At 42.1% G+C, this 17,037-nt stretch overlaps 2 protein-coding genes across 14 annotated transcripts in view; one reads left to right on the forward strand and one right to left on the reverse strand.

Annotated features, from left to right (window-relative positions):
- HHAT (hedgehog acyltransferase) overlaps positions 1 to 5,255 on the forward strand; it is a 472,050-nt gene extending 466,795 nt beyond the window's left edge. The window contains exon 12 of one of the 2 annotated variants that reach the window (XM_077157719.1): positions 5,091 to 5,255. In XM_077157719.1, coding sequence (XP_077013834.1) covers positions 5,091 to 5,149 — 59 coding nt within the window. In that variant the 3' untranslated portion in view covers positions 5,150 to 5,255. The remainder of the gene's footprint in view (positions 1 to 5,090) is intronic. The other variant, XM_077157721.1, reaches the window with a different exon arrangement.
- The window catches only part of KCNH1 (potassium voltage-gated channel subfamily H member 1), a 560,131-nt gene that overhangs the window by 41,592 nt on the left and 501,502 nt on the right, over positions 1 to 17,037 (reverse strand). The gene's annotated exons all lie outside the window — the stretch shown is intronic.

A 17,037-nucleotide genomic window follows, 5' to 3' on the forward strand; every position in this document is an offset into this window, starting at 1 on the left:
GTGGCTCCCCGGGAAAGAAAACCATAGAAATCATTTGAACCCCTGCATTCCTAAAAATGTCTTTATCTTCACCCTTGACTAACAGTTTAGGTAATCAATTTTAGGTTAAAATTTATTTTTCCATCAGAATTTTGAAAGTATTGTTCCACTAGCTGCCATATACAAGCATTGTTAATGAGATATCCATTCTGATTACTAATCCTTTGAGTGTAGACTGTTGTATTGCTCTAGAAATTTTTAGAACTTTGTTTTTTATACACTGAAGTTGCAGAATTTAAAAACAATGTGCTTTGATGTGAGTAATTTTTACATAAAGGGCTGGACACTTACGGCCTTGTAATCTGAGGATTATTATTCTTTAGTTCTGCAAAGTACTCATAAACTTTTTTCTTTGATAATTTTTCTCCCCTTCATTTTCTGTCTTCTTCCTTTCTGGAACTTCCATTAGCTGAAATGTGGGATTGGTGTTACTTTTATTACACCCCCCCACCCCCACCCATTTCCTCATTCTTTGTCTTTTATTTTATCTTCTGCAAGATTTCCTTGACTTTATCTTCCAGACCTTTTATTCTGTTTTTAAATTTTCTGCAACTCTTTTGAAATGATTTCATATAATCATCCAAAGTGTATATTCAGTGGTTCATAGTATCATCATATAGCTGTGCATTATAGATTTTTTTTAACATTTTCATTACTCAAAAAACAATAAAAATAAAATAAAAGTAAAGAAGGACAGCCAAATTCCCATATCCCCCAACTCCCTATTATTTATTTTTTGTCTTTTTTTTCTTACTCCTCTGTCCATACACTGGATAAAGGCAGTGTCAAACTCAAGATATTCACAATCACACAGTCACACCTTAAAAAGCTCTATAGGTATTCAGTCATCTTCAAGAATCAAGGCTATTGGCTACAATTCAACAGTTTCAAGTATTGCCATTTAGCTACTCCAATACATCAAAAACTAAAAAGGGATATCCACATACTGCATGAGAATAACCTCCAGAATGCTTCCTGACTCTTTGAAATCTCTCAGCCACTGAAACTTTGTTTCATTTCTCTTTCCTCTTTTGGTCAAGAAGACTTTCTCACTCCCATGATGCCCGAGTCAGGCTCATCTCCAGTCAGGCTCATCTCCAGGAGTTGTGTCCCACAGTGTCAGGGAGATTTATACCTGTGGGAATCCTGTCCCACATAGGGGGGAAGGCAGTGAGTTCCCTTTTGAAGTTAGTTTACAGAGAGATGCCACACCTGAGCAACAAAAGAGGGTCTCTGGGGGTGACTTTTAGGCATAATCAAAAGTAGGTTCAGCTTCTTCTTTGTAGGAATAAGTTTCCTAAGGGCCAGGCTCAAGATCAAGGGCCTGTCCCATTAAACCGGCAGTCCCCAATGCTTGTGAGAATATCAGGTCTTCCCCAGATGGGGAAGTTTAATACATTTTTTTTCCTCTGTCCCTCAAGGGCACTTTGCAAATACTTTTTAATCTTCTGCCTAGATTACTCTAGACTGTATCAGGACATCATACCAACCTGTACAAACCAACAAGATCTCACTCCCTATTTAAGGTTCCATGTAATTACGGTATTTGAATAAGCTGACCATACAAATTAAATTAGATAGTGTGCGACCAAAAATATAACTTTTGCACCAAATAAACATCTCTTCCTTTGGTCTCACACAGAAGTAGAAGTTTTAAAATACAGTCAATATCATCCTTTACCCTTTATTCTGACTTACCTTAGTCCTACCCAAATCAGCTTCATTCATATCTCTAATTGAAGTCTAATCACTTTTTCAGTGTTTTTAACAGTACTGATTGGGATAATGCAGACTTTCATAGCTACAGAACTCTAGCTCTGAGTCTCACAGGTCACACAAATACCCAGAGTTCCAGGGAATGGCAAAGGTTCTTCACAGAGAGCTCAGCATCTCAGAATTTAGAAATAACAGTGACAACTCCAGAATAGATGTGACTGCATAAGAGCTTACAATCTAGGAACCTTTATAATAGGCCTTCACCTGATAACCTATATTCCCGAATTCAATTCTCAGAGTTTCTGCAACCCTCTTTTAAGACCCCAAAGTTCTTGCCTATCTTCTGTTTATTATTTTTTTTTATGGAATCCTGTTTTTGTTTCATGGATACTTATATTTTTATCTCTTGAAGCTTTTTCTTCTGGTCCCTGCATTATTGCTGTAGTTACCCGGGTCCATAAGGTAGAGATGGGGAATTAGGGATCTTAATACACCATGTAAAGACTTTAAACCACCACCCTGGTTTTCAGCTCTGCAGTTTACCTCCCCTCACCCCATGGTAATCTGTGCATACAAGACCAAAGTTCTTCTTGGGCTTTGCAAGAGAAAATGGCTCCCTTCTCATTCTTAGTGCCTTCTGCATCTGGGCTATAGATTTCTCTATTTTGCTAGATCAATTACCATTCCTACATCCATTTTCCATCTTCTAAAAATTTGTTGAAATCACTCCTCTGTTACTTTCTCTTCTTCCAATCTTTTTGTCCTTGTGGGTTTCTTTAATTTTTTTTAATTCTTGTAGTATCATTTTATTGGGTTTTCAGGAGAGAAGAGAAATGGATGCTTGTGTCCAATCCTCCATATTTAACCCAATGTTATTATTTTAATTTTTAAGGAACCTAATTTTTGCAAAATTTAAAAATTATTTTAAATTTTAAAGAACCTATTATTATTTTAATTTTTAAAGCCTTTTCGAATTTATAATCCAGATGTTATAAAATAATGAATTTGATTATATAAAAACTTCTTCTGCATGATGAAAGACAACTATGCAAAGTTAAAAGACAAATGACAAGTTCTGATACATGCTACATGAATGATCCTAGAAAACATTATGCTAAGTAAAATAAGACAGACATAAAAGGACAAATACTATATGATTGCACTTTTATGAAATATCTAGAATAACCAAATTCATAGAAACAGAATGTAGATTAGAGGGTACCAGGATCTTGGGGAAGGAAGAATGGGGAATTATTGCTTAATGGGTAAAGAGCTTCTGTTAGGGGTGATAAAAAAAAATTTGATAATGAATACTGGTGATGATAGCACAACATTTTAAGTGAAATTAATATCAATGAATTGTACACCTAAAAATGGCAAATTTTATGTTATACATATGTTACCATAATAAATTAGAAAAAAGAAGAGCAGACCCCACATGGGGAGGACACAGAAAACTCTCCAAACTAGCATTCAGAGGGGGCAAAAGTAAGTTGTAGAAATGTATAAAAATACATTCAATAGATTTATGCATTTCATGGTATGTAAATAAAAAAGACAACTGACAAGGTAGGAAAATATTTCAATGTATATTATAGATTAAAAAATTAGACATTGATAACAAAAAGACCCTAGTATTCCAATTTTTAAAATGGACAAGGATATGAAAAGAGGCCATAGAAAAGGCCATAGAAAAGGAATTTAAATGGCTATAAAGCCCATGGAAAAGTGCCAGATCTCACTCATAATCAGAGAAATGCAAATTAAAACTACTCTGAGATAGCATTATTTCACCTATCAGATTGGTAAAAATCCAAAAGTATGACAATCCATTTTGTTAATAAGGGTGTAGGGAGACAAGGCTTCTACTGTTGGCATTAGGCAAGTTTTTTAACCTCTTTGAAAATCAATTTTCTCACCTGTAAAATGGAGCCAATAATAGTGTCTATCTATTTTAATAGGATTATTTTAGTAGGATTAAAAGAAATAATGCATATAAAGTGCCTAACCCACGCATAATACACACTTAATACATGCCACCTGTAATGGTTAGGTTCTGGTATCAAACTGGCCAAATGATGATGCCCAGTTGTCTGGTTAGGCAAGCATTGGTTTGACTGTTGCTGCAAGGATTATTTTGTGGCTGGCTGATAAACCTGAAGGCTGATTTATTAAATCATCAGTCAGTTGATTGCAACTGTGTTTGATTACATCTGTGATCATCTAAGGGCATGCCTTGCAAGTGAGATAATCCAATCAGTTGAAGACTTTTAAAGGAGAAGAGAGACTTTTTCACTGTTTCTTCAGCTAGCAAGCATCTCTTGTGGAGTTTGTCCAGACCCTACATTGGAACTGCCAGCTTCACAGCCTGCTTTACAGATTCTGGACTCTTGCATCCCCACAGTTGCATGAGACACCTTTAGGAATCTCATATATACAGATATCGCCTGTTAGTTCTGTTTCTCTAGAGAACCCTAACTAATACACCATCTATTCAATTTATTATTGACATATATTTGATCACATCATTATAAATCTTCACTGATGATGCAACAAAGATAGGTTCAATGTCTTCCTAATTCTCCTGTGATCTCTCTGAGGACCTGGACCACATCTCTTATTTCTGTGTTTCTCCCAGGGCTGGGCACAGTACAGGACAAACATAGCATGTGCTCACTAAACACCTGATTTTGAAGCCTGACAGTCCAGTCTTAGGTTAAATCTGTAATCTTGGGCTTGTTAGTCATTTTATCTTGGGCTTAATTTCTGATTATGCTATCAAAATGGCTCAGCTCATAGCACAAGAGCATAGGTCAGTAGCTAAAACTTACAACTGGAATCCAGGTGCCAGGCAGCAGGAGGACAGTGCTCTGGGGTTGAAGTGTAGAGAGTACCCCCATCAGCTGACAGCCTTATGAAAGATGAGATGCATCATCATTTCCAGGCCTGCCTATCATTGACCCCAGTCGTCAGTTTAAGGAAGTAACACCCAGACAGGGAGAGGTGTCTGGAGCCAGCACAGATACCACAATGAAAATTCCTGGGTCAAGGGTGGGGGAAGCTTCTGGTGCCACCTGAGATCATGTCTCAATGGCAGGTGCCCTTCCTGTCCTTCTGGGAAGTCTAAAAGGGAGGGAGAAGGCTGAGGAGTGGCACAGTGCTTTGATGTTATGTGCTTCTCAATAGGAGAAGAGTCCTTGACTTCCTGGCCATTTCAATGTTTAGGTCATCATCCTACTTTCTAATAACGATCTTTAGGCCTTGAAGATTAGAGATCCAAGGCCCCCCCACAGCCTTTCCACCAGACTCACTGCCATTTCTTCTTTGTTTCCCAGTAGCCCATGGTCCCTCTGATAACAAAGGCAGAGGAGCCAGGAGGATGATGCTGGAATGAGGAGGGACCTCAAGAGGTCAGCTGGTCCTGTCCTCTGTCTTCAGGCCAAAGACTTTCTAAAGCAGTTGGCACCCAAGGATATTATGCCTGGCTTTATTAAAAATATGACAACTGACTTTGTTCCTTTCTTTATAGTTGACAGAGAGTTGGCACACATATTGTCTCATTTGGATCATTGTGATCCTGCAATGTATGTGGGGCAAATATTCTTATTTTGGAGGATAAGACAAAAGCTGAGAGAAGCTAAGCCCCTGGCTATTCTCTCTTCTATTCCTAAATGCTATTCTCTTTATTAGCATTTATTCATTACAGTCAAAGTCCACATATTTTCTAAGTAACCAATTCTGTATTTAAGTATTCAATGGTCAGTTACACACACACATACACATATACACAATTTCATCTATTTTTATTTAAATCCAGCCCCACTTGCTCATTCTTTCACAGCCATGGGGAACAGCTGGTCAGGCTCTTTTCCTCCCAGGCTTGCATAGTCAAGGACAGCAAATGATTGATCTGGAAGCCAGGCTGCAAACTCAAGTTCTACTTCCTTCTCTGGTCAGCAGGGGTCTGTGGGGTTAAAGGGAGGTTGGGGAGGGGCTCGGTCTGAGTTTTCCATGGGTGGAATGGAGAGAGGGGCAAGGCAGGGAGGTGGGGCTATGTCTGCTCTGGGAATGTGACTTTTCTCTCATCTGCACTGAGAATACTGAAGAAAGCCCATCATCCTTCCCCTGTACCCACTCCCTGCAGGGCAGTGGTAGGAGTGGGGAAACAGAGGGCAACCTGCTGAGAAGTAACTGAAATAGGCAAGACCTGCTAGCCTCTCCAGGGGGAAGGATTTGTCATCTCAGGCTCAAGGTGAAAAACCTTTTTTCTAAGTCTTCAGATCTGAACTCTCCTGTAGCTCTGCAGACTTGCTCACTTGAGCACCTGAGAGTCTGACAAAGCTGGCACAAGAGAATTACAGATCTGGCAAGTTTCTCTTTCCCAGGGGTTTAACCTTCACCTCAAGTAATACATGGAAGTCTCGGGCCAGACAGAGAACATGAACTTCCTGAAGTGTGTGACTTTTGGCAGCCTCCATCTGAGTGGCAATGACAGTCTCAGGGCTGGCTGTAGGGAGCTAGAGATGTGAGATCAAGTCTCTCTTAAACAGAGACTTTCCTTCCTGGAGGACCCTGGCTCAGAGACAGATCCCTTTGGCTACAACTTCTTTAGCAAAACCAAACAAACAAAAGGTTAAAACTACCCTGTGGCTGACAGGGCTGTTCTAAGAACATAATACAAGACAGGTCTCAGGGCTTTCAACTCTGATGCCACACTGTCTCCATCTCTCCTCTCCTTGGTCTCCCTGCCACCCTACCTTCCTGGTGGATTCAGTGTTTTTCATTTCCTTGTAGTTCTAGTCAGTGTCCTCCTCTCCTACCTGCCTATACTCACCCCCTGTCATGGTTAAATTCGTGTATCAACTTGGCCAACTTATGGTATCCAGGTGTTTGGTTAAGCAAAGCACTGGTCTGATTGTGACTGTGAGGCTATTTCATGGATTTAAATTTAAGTTGATTGCATCTATGGCTGATTACATCTACAATCAACTCAGGAGATTGCCTTCAACAATGAGAAATGTCTCATCCACTCACTTGGGGGCCTTAAAAGGAGAAGTGATTACTTCAGCAGTCAGAAAGAAGAATTTTCATCTTCTACTTTAGCCAGCCAGCTTCTCCTGAGGAATTCATCGAAAACCTTCATTGGAAACATCCATTAGAATTCCCAGCTTGCGACCTGCACTATGGAATTTGGACTTGCCCATCCCCACAGTCACATGAACTAATTCCTATTTTAAAATCTCATGTTTACTCTCCCTTCCAGGTTATACCAGCATCTCTCCTCAATGCCTGCATGTACAAATCCCAATTCTAGTATCTTCCTATACCATGCCACCCCTAAACAGTGCTCCCCAACCCCCAAAATTCTCATAAGCAGCATTACCTATTAAATACCAGATGATATACTGGACACGCTGCATAGCATTATTTTCTTTAACTTACAGTAACCCTAAGGTAGGTGTTGTCATTAGCCTCATTTTATAGATGAAGAAACTGAGACTCAGAGAGGTTAAGTATAACTGAAATTCAAACCCAGAGAGTCAGACTCTTCCTCCTTCTTTTGGCAAATTAATTCTACTCCTTGATGTCATCATTTTCACTTATCCTAAAATTTCCCTTCATCTACAAAGCCACTTGCAGCAAGCAGGAGGAGAGGATGTACCTCTTCCAGACTGTGGCACCCACACAGCTTCGACTGCCACTGGCTTCAAGGAAGTCAGACACCAATACTTAGATTGTGCTCAAGTGGACTTGTCCTCTCCCCTTTCCTTCCCACAGTCATTGATGTGCTCAGCTGATGCAAGCAACCTTTAATACTTGCAGAAGCAAATACAGCATGGAAAGTGAGATCTACCTCAGATTAAACAAAGCATTTGAAAGCTAAATAAAAATGACCTTTGCTTTAGCCACTATTTGGGATTATGTGGGCTGGTGACTCAAAAGGACTGACTGATGCTTAATGATTTAATTAGAACCACAAACCATCAGGTTGGAAAGGCCCTCACATATAATTCACTCCAATTTCTCTGTGTTACAGATGAGGATTCTGAGGCCTAGAGCAGGGCAGTGTGACATCCTCTAGGCCTCACAGCCTGAAAATGGCAGCCTGAATTGGGAGCCAGCTCAGATAATACATCAAGTAGATGGATGGCAATAAAACATCATTTGGTGCTGAGTGTAGGGGCTAATTCTTGCCACCTCAGGTGGATACTGTTATTTTCATTTTGCCAGTGAGGAAACTGAGGCTCAAGGACCTAACACCACTAAGTGGAAGAGCCCCAGGGGGAAATCCCTGATGGGCATTTCTAGCTTTCCCTCTATCACCTGATGTTTGACAAATGTGAACTGAGCTGTTATGTCTAGTACCACATAGAAACTGGATGCAGAGGTAAAAAGCATGGTCCATACTCTCTGGGAATTCCTGATCCAGGAAAACAGGAGGTGTCTGAACTAAGGTCTCTGCTCCCTCCCCACCCCACCTTTGAGAAGCATCAAGACTTTCCCCCCTACTAGGCACACAGAGAGGCTGCCCCCCAATGAGGAAGGCATTTGCCCTTGCTCAACCCAGAGAGTTCACCACCAGAGAGAACTTTTTACATTCAAGAACTGTTCAAGGACAGGGGCAGCACAAGCAATTACTGGAAGTGAAAACCCAAGCTCAAGCCTGGTTCTGCTCCACTCCCCCATGCTGGTTTTTATATGGTCAATAAAGTGGCTGTCTGATTCATGCTCTTGGCAGGCAGAGCTCAGGAATGACTGTCCAGCTGGGAAGCCCGCCAGCCGCCAGGGGAGAGGAGAGGACTGAACGTCTTCACCATGTGGCTGGGTTTTATGCCCCAGCTAAGAGGTGGGCAGTGGGCTCCAGATGTGGCTCATCTGTAGGAGCACTTTCTTAGAAGCCCCTCTGCACTACTGAAGATGGAACTCCTTCAGCCAGCCATTCCCTGTCCTTAGGAGCTGACAAAAGGGCCATAAACGTTTCTGGTCCTGGGGACAAAATAAATAAAAGAGACCTTCCCTGCACTCCCTTGAAATGCCAGATGAATCCATTCAGGCAGATGCAATTTTCAGAGCAGCCTACTACTTTTACATGTGCTGAAACCACAATACAGGCACACGAGTGAGGGCTTGATGACAGTGGCTTGATAATGCAAACATTGATGACTGCCTGCCCACAGACACATAAAAAAAATACACCACCATGCATCAAGTATCATATGTAGTTTGCCATAGCCCTTCATTGCCTTACACTCTGGGCAAAGGATCCTAAATGCCTCCTGCCCTCCATTCACCCCACTCCTGCCTCAGCCTGGGAGACTCTCCTCCACCCCCATTTCCACAGCTTCAAATCCTACCTCTTCAAAGACTTGAAGAAAGTCACTTATTCTATGAAGCCTTCCTTGATCCTCCCACCAAGAGATAGATGCTCATCCCTTTTCTGGAAATAGCATGATCTGTATTTGGTACTAATACTTAACTTTCTCCTCAGGATTTGAGTTATTTATATAAATATTCATGCTCCCTACTAATTCATAAGCTCCCCAGGGCAGGGTTCATGCATATTCATTTTCGGATTTCTCCCAGGGCCAAGCACAGTGCTGGGAACAGAGCAGGAGCTCAATAAATGTCTGTTGAATGAAGTAACACAACATTCTTAAAGGGTCCATGTACAAGGTACAAAGGAGTGAAACAAAGTTTTCTGTCCTCTTCACCTGCTTCACTCCTTTCCCTGTTTACCTCTGGTGGGAGACCTTTTTTTCTTTGTAACTAAGCACTGAATTTCTATCAAATTTGTGCAATGGGAAGTGGTTGGCATTAGCAAAAAGGAAAAATGCTGTCTGGGATCCAGATGGAGGTTCTCTTCTTAAGACTTGAAAAGTAGGGCATATGCTTCCTCCTAAAAAGTGAAGTGTCCACTACAGCCCTCTAGGGTTGGAGCAGAGACCCTTGAGAAGGGTGTGGGGGCTGGAAAAGGCCAAGAGGGAATGAGGAGCTGAGAGAAGAGACTCCCTAGTGGAGCCATGGGGCAACGGAAATGTGTTTAGCCTCCCTGTGTGCTCTTGAGAGTCTGACCCAAGGACCACACTTTTCTGGGAGCAGAAAATACCTGCACAGGCTTTTCTACTAGAAGGCAAAGGCTTCTTCATACCCTCAGCTCCCTGAACCCAGGGTATCTGTGGGTATCTGAGAGCTTTCTCCCACTCATGGAACTGTCACTGTAAAGAAATTCTTGCCTCTAAAACAAGATATATCATTTCTTTGCTTGGATGTTTAATGAACCAGTAAACATAATTAGGTTCAATATTTATATATCATAAACAGCTTTCATGTTTACAGCCTCTATAAACTGACCCTTTAAAATTGCTGATTACTCTCAGATTATGTTCAGTTCCTTTACTTACAGGGTTATTAGATGGAATCTCCAAGTTATAGGACTATTTGACTCATTCTTTCATCCACTCATGCATTTGCTACAGACTGAAATAAGGAGTTTGAATCTGGGTGAGGTTAGTTTAGGAGAAGGTTTCCTGAGACTAGATCAATTGGTCTTGTTGTGACATTCAAATTCCCAATTACAAAATGAAGTCTCTGTCTGGTATAACAGCCCCACCTACTCCCTTCACTAGCAGGCTTCTCATTTCCCTGGGATGGGTATAAGAAGAGAGGACAAAGCTGGAGGAGATATTTGCATGCAAGGCCCAAGGCAAAGAGACCTGGAAGGGGGTATAGACTGAAGATACCTTGTGACTTCTGCTTCTTATATACATGGGGGAAGGAAAGCATAAGTAATTCAAAATGATATGGCCCAGCTAGTCAAGGCTGTGGATTCCAGTTCTAGATATTCACCTGAGACAAATCCCCCATCCCGAGCCCCACCTTGCTTCGTGGCCATGACCCCATGACCCTACACTGCCATCTCACAAATGCATAGGCAACTGGATAGAAGAGTGGGAGGCTTAAGACAAAGTACATCATGAAGCTAAGTTAACCAAGAGTAGACCCATAATCCTATTAGTTTAATAAAGATATATTCGTACATACAGGGGAGACAGAGAATATTAGGTAGGTAGATAGATAGATACACAGACAGACAGACAGATATTTAGATAGATAGACAGAGGCTACTGCTGTGCAGGTACTGTGTTAGGGCTCTCCCCAGCCTAGCAGCCCTCCCCAGCAGGGGGCTAGAGAGAGAGAAATTGTCTGGGTGCAGCTACGCCTCGGGAAAAGCCTAATAAAAGGAGATAATGAAGTCTATGCTGCATAAACACTATTTCAGCTAGTCCTCCTAAATACTCTGTGGGATAGATACTGTTATCCCCATTTTATGGAATAGGAAGATGAAGCCTGGAGGAGGCTAAGTCATTTGTCTAATATCACATGGTGAGGAAAGGACAGAGCTGGGATTCATACTTAGGTCTGTCTAGCTTCAAACATGGGCTCCCTGTTAACACCTGCTGCTCTGCAAACTCTGCCCTCACTGGCCCCATGTTCAAACTAGGTTAGTTCCATAGTTCTGACCAGTGATCCATATCATCTTAGAAGGAAAAGTGTCGTGTCTTCTTCACTCCCTCTAAGCCAGGCCAGGCCAGCACACCCATACCTCTTCAGTGACCAGAGAACAATCAAAGGTCATGATCTCTTTGCTCCATGATCCCAATGTGCCAACTCTTCAAAATGCTCACTCTAAATGTCAGACTCAATCTGCACATCAGGCCTCTCTCTCCTGGATCTGCTCTTCCACACAGCTTCTGGTTCAATCCAACTCTCTGGCTTGGCGATTTCACTTTGTTTGGGTTGCTCAGATTCCTGGCTTATGGAACTCATTCTGGTCTACTCCTAGCCAAGCACACCTCTCTCTGGCCTGGCCTGGCCCCTACAAGAAAAAGTGAGTGGAGGCCAAACACTATCATTGATGCAAACACTATCATACCTGATATGTCAGAAATATCTTGCCAGACAATCATATGGGGTCACTCTGTGGGTCGCTGCTAAGATGTAAATCTTAAAGTCTTGGGGAGTTCAAGGAGTTGGTGGAGGTAACTCCTTAAGGAGCCCAGATGTAGTTCCCCTTCATCTCCTTGAATTGTGCTCCCATCCCCAGGCCTTGGCCCATCATGGGGAGTTAGCTTAAGTTCTTAACATGGTTCTTATTTCACATGACCCCTTCCAGGCTGCTCTTCCAAGAGATTCTGAAATATGCCAAACTTCAGCATTTGAGATGTCTTACATGTTCCTTTGCATGAGTGGCTTTTTCTCCTCCTTCTCACCTAGCCAGCCCAACTCTTCTTTCAGGTCCTGGCTCAGATGTCACCTTCTCTGCACCCCCCTTCCACCTGCATTGGGCGTCTCTCTCTTATGCTTCTTTATCATCTAATAGTGCCAACACAGCATCCATCGTGCTCTGTGGTCATTTACTTGTCCAGATTCCTTACCAGATTGTGATCCTGGAGGGCAGGGGATTCCTTGCCTCACTCATGCTGTATCCTTGGGGCCTGCACTCAGTAGGCGTGGGTGAACAACTGGTGAGGGAGGACCTAACTAAGGTCCCAGTGGGGACTCTGTGACCTTCAGAGGTCAGTTAAGTTTCTCCAGGGGAAGGCCCCAGACCCCAGGCGTAGAAGACATCCCCTGACCTGGACAGCCTCAGTCCCAATTTGTGGTTGTTTGTAAGGGCAGAGGAGAAGCTGTTCAAGGCTGCCTTGGCCCCCAACTGGACTCATAGTCACAGTGCCCAGCTCCTGACAGTGAGCCAGTGAACCTCTGATCACAACGCCCATCCCATGGACACCATGATGTTTAGCAAAGAGCACAGACAGGCAAGAAGTGGCCACACACAAAAAATCCCTACCATTCAAAATAGAGACCTTAACTCTTCAGAATCAATGAAAAGAACATGGTCATGCTAAATCAACCAAGCATCCTTAAAACAACCCACAAACAAAAAAATACTTTCCTTAAAACAATCCACAAACAAAAAAATACTTCTAAGAGCTAAATGTAAAACCAAGGCAGGGGTCGTTCATCCACATGAGAGAGTTCACATCGAAGCAACAATTCCTGGAAGAGAGGGGGCTGCTTTCTGACACTTGCCGTCAGAACTTTACTTGGCTTAGTGCTGGAAGAGAGAGTGGGAAGAGAAATCCAGACTGCCTGGAACCTCACAGCAGGAGGAAGGAGGAGGAAGAGGGCAGGACTCTGTTTTTTTCCCAGTGAGGGGATCAAGGATCATGGACTTAGTTTTTATTTTTTCTTCTCTCCAGCTTGGCTGTCCATTTCTCTAAAATCAATGCCAAAAGAAGGAGGTAAATGGCAAAACTAGCTAGCGCTCTGATAGTTAGTCTAGCACATATCTTTTCAGTATATTCATCCTTACTTTTCTGAAATATTACACTCTTAATGCCTATGGCCAATTTGCACATTCCTGTTTTAAATTCATTAAAAAGGAATCCACATAAACAGGAATCTGTGCCTGCTGCATAATTTGGACTTCCAGCCTGAAGCCCCAAATTGTCTCTCCAAAGCTGTGGAAAAACTACTAGCAGTTGCTTCCTTCCCTCTCCACCCCCAAAGGAGATCTGGTTGTCTTGCCTCCTGCCTGGCTCCTTGACACTTGCTCAGATAACTCTTGTGCATCCTTCTTGCCCCATCTTATCAAAAGGTGAGCTAGTATCATGCAGGCAATATTCCTTTAACTTGGGCTTGCTCCTGTGCTTGTCAATTTATTTTCTTTTTTATAAAATTGTTCTCTGCCTTGGCTCAAAAAAATTGGATTCAAAGGTACTTATTTAGATGCATAAAATGCAGTAAGATAAATGATAGCATAAGTGAGAAAATGAAGACAGAAAGAAAATAATGATAGGAAATGAGCTAGAGCCAAACCCCTATCACAAGATTCTGATGGATACCACAATTTGGTGCTGTGCCTCCTAGAAGCCAAAGGAAGATGGCAATAGGACTAGTTAGTTACAAGATTCATAAAGATATCATCACGTGCCCAAGAGAGCTTCTGTTGCTGAAGAGGCAATCCTACTCCAGCTTTGGGGAATGTGGTCTGCCTTTTACTTACATAAATATTAAAGGGGCATCTTTTTTTTTTTTTTTGGCAGTCTTAAAGTTTATTTAAATCTCTAATTACAAAAATGATACATGCTTGTTTGGGGGAAAAATACAAAAGGTTATCTTCACCTCTCCCAATCCCACACTCTCCATAAGTAATCATATGATAATCCTCAGGTGTCTTTCCATATCTTTTCTATACACACAAGTACGTAACTACATATATAAGGATTTTTTTTTTAAATAAGTTATACATTGTTCTATAACTTAATTCACCCAGCAATGTGTCATAGACATCCATCTGCATCTGTATAAACAGATCCATCTGAATCTTAACAGCTGAAAACCATTCCCTAATATGGCCACACCATAATTTTATGAGTCCCCTATTAATGGACATCAAAATCCTCCTTTTGTTTTTTCAGTTACCAAAATGCCATGCTCAATATCTTTGTACATCTTTGGTATTTGTATTTCTATCACAGTTAAAGGGGCATCTTTTAATCACCAGGCCTTCATGGTAGTCTCTGGGGGTAAAAACTCACACCAAGACTTGATCCCTTCCCTTAATCTCTATAAAAATCAGAACACTTTCCTAACCGTGCTTGCCTTTGGGTGGTGAGGTTTTGACCAGAAGTGTGGGTAGTAGGGAGAACTTTTATTTCCTGCAAGGAATCTCTTCTGTCTTTGCTCTTCTCTTTCCTCAGCTTACAACACCTGGCTCTTCATTTCCTTCCAAGAGGAGTACTCATCCTTTACAGCCCAACTCAAATGCCACCATCTCCAGGAAGCCTTCCCATTTATTTCCAGGCTGAATTAATTGTCCCCATAGCACATGACAAATGCCTCTATTTAACGCATTTCATTCTTCCTTCTGGCACAGACTTTTCTGCTTTTCTTAGTGGCCTGTCTTATTCATATTTATAATATATAATAATATATTTCTGCTTGTGTTGTATTAAATGTAATAACAAGGGTAGGAAATTTAGAGGTCAAACACATGAAAGTTAATTTCATTCAGGACTAAGACAGCTCTGAATGGAGCTGGCAGGGATTCAGCACCAACAAATCAAACCTGGGCCCTAGCCTAGAGGTGCCCACACACTCTCCTGCCACTCAGGTGGATGACCTCTCAAAATTGTCCTAAACCAAAAGGTGTGAATATTGATGTTTTTCTCCAACCTACAGACCAATGTGCTGTTTGTACTGCTCCCTGCCATAAGAGGCATGTGAAAAAACAGACCTCCTTATGTCCACGGTGCAGTGCTGTGTCAGAGAAACAGCTCTGGGCTCTGGAACTGGATGTGGAGTACAATTCAGCTCTTCTGTTTAATGACTAACAGCTGTGTGTGTGCCTGAGGCAGCTCACTTCACCTCTCAGAACCTCAGTTTCTACATCTGTAAAGAGGGAGAATAAAATCTACCTCACTGAATTTTAGGAAAACTTAAGTCTTATAAGATGGATGAAATGGTTTATAATGAAACCTGGTTCCAGATAGGTGCAATATTTTTTTCCTTCTCCTTTGTTTTTTTTGCCTTTATCTAGTGTTAGGGGCTTCTGCTGCTTACTTAACAGTGACTTTAGGTGAGTTGCTTAACCTAAAACCCAGTGTTCTTCTCAGTGCATGGGCTGCTGAGGTAAATAAGATGATGCATGTGGTAAGTGTCCTGTCACCATCAGCTGACTTTATTAAAGGGGGTCAGAACATACATGTGCAGCAGCATCATGACTCAGCCATTCACTCACTTATTCACAAATATACAGCCTGAGCCTCCTGGGTGCCACATTCTGTGCTATGTGCTAGAGACACTAATTATCATGATGTCATCTCTACCCTCAAAGGGGATGCAGTTTATACCTTTGTTGTCTTTACTTTTTGTACATTCCATGCTCCCCCCTGGATACTCTTTGTCTTTTGGGGGTCTCATTTGGAAGGCACAACCAAGAAAGTAAGAAATGAGTCTGGGGAGTGGACCCATGCAGTGCCTGTGGGAGGCTGATGTATCACCCCCTTCGCCCATGGCTGGTGCTCAAAGGGGTGTCCCATGGAATGTTCAAGGTGCGTGCTATTTCCTCAGAGAAAGCCTGATCCATGACGATATCTGGCCAGCACAGACTCTTTTTCTGAGGCCTCCATTGGTCCTGGAGGGAGGGCTGGGAAAAACTGGGCCTCTCTAGAAGGCTCCCTTCAAGTGCACGGGGAGGGTCTGCCTCCATGGTGAGAACTGACTGCAGCAGACGTCTGCGATGACTCAGCAAAAGTTCTGGGAACAGAAACCCTAAGGTCTCTCCCATTAGGGGCAAAGACAGGTCTCCACCCACTCTGACAGGTCATGAAACCATTTCAGGAAGAACCAAGGGGCTACATGTACCAGATAACTCATCCCTAGGCACTGAGTGAGCCTCCTGCTACTGCCTGTGCAAGGACAGGGTGGGACAAGGAGCCGCAGTCACCATCAGTCAGATTTAAACAATACAATATAAATCTTGACAGGATTAGTTTGGCTTGGTTCAATTTTGCATTACTAATTGCTCTCATAAAAACATCCTTAGGATTCTGCATCAGAATCAGAAGGGCATAATTTTCCTATCAAGATCTAATTGTTATAGACAGAGATTGACTGTGATTTTTTTCAAGGCTGAGAGAGTAGAGTTAGTGGTTCTAAGTCAGACATCAGAAACAGTACGCATAAAAACAAGCCCATGGATGCCCCTTCATAAGGTACATAGTTGAACCAATACATCCTCTTGGAGACCTGGGAGAGGAGGAATCCTCTGTGGAATCTTCCCATCCCCAGCATGGGTTCTGAGTCCAGGGCAGCATGGCAGGTTTTCAGCCTGGAGAACAGAGACCACCAGGAGATGCTCCTGCCACCCTGGCCTCGGTGCTTTAAAGGGAAGCAGAGCTTGTGACAAGGGGAATAATCACTCAGAGAAAATAATGGGAAGTTTTATATGACATATTTCCAAGTATCCTGTTTTCTAAGCATTCCCCATCCCTGCTCAAATGCATTCAGTTTGCAACACTCAGGTGGGTCTTACTTTAAGAAAGCATGACACACAGACATCCAGACTTTTCTGAAACACCAACACCTATATGCTCTTACTAAAGGATTTACTTTGCAAAATGATTTGCTACAAGGTTTTTTCAAATAGTTTGGTCTCCCTTATAGGTATTTTAAGAGGAATTTGAATTATGAACTTTTATTGCATGGAACTTA

This window comes from Tamandua tetradactyla, chromosome 4 (assembly GCF_023851605.1).
Source record: "Tamandua tetradactyla isolate mTamTet1 chromosome 4, mTamTet1.pri, whole genome shotgun sequence".
Classification (NCBI taxonomy): Eukaryota; Metazoa; Chordata; class Mammalia; order Pilosa; family Myrmecophagidae; genus Tamandua; species Tamandua tetradactyla.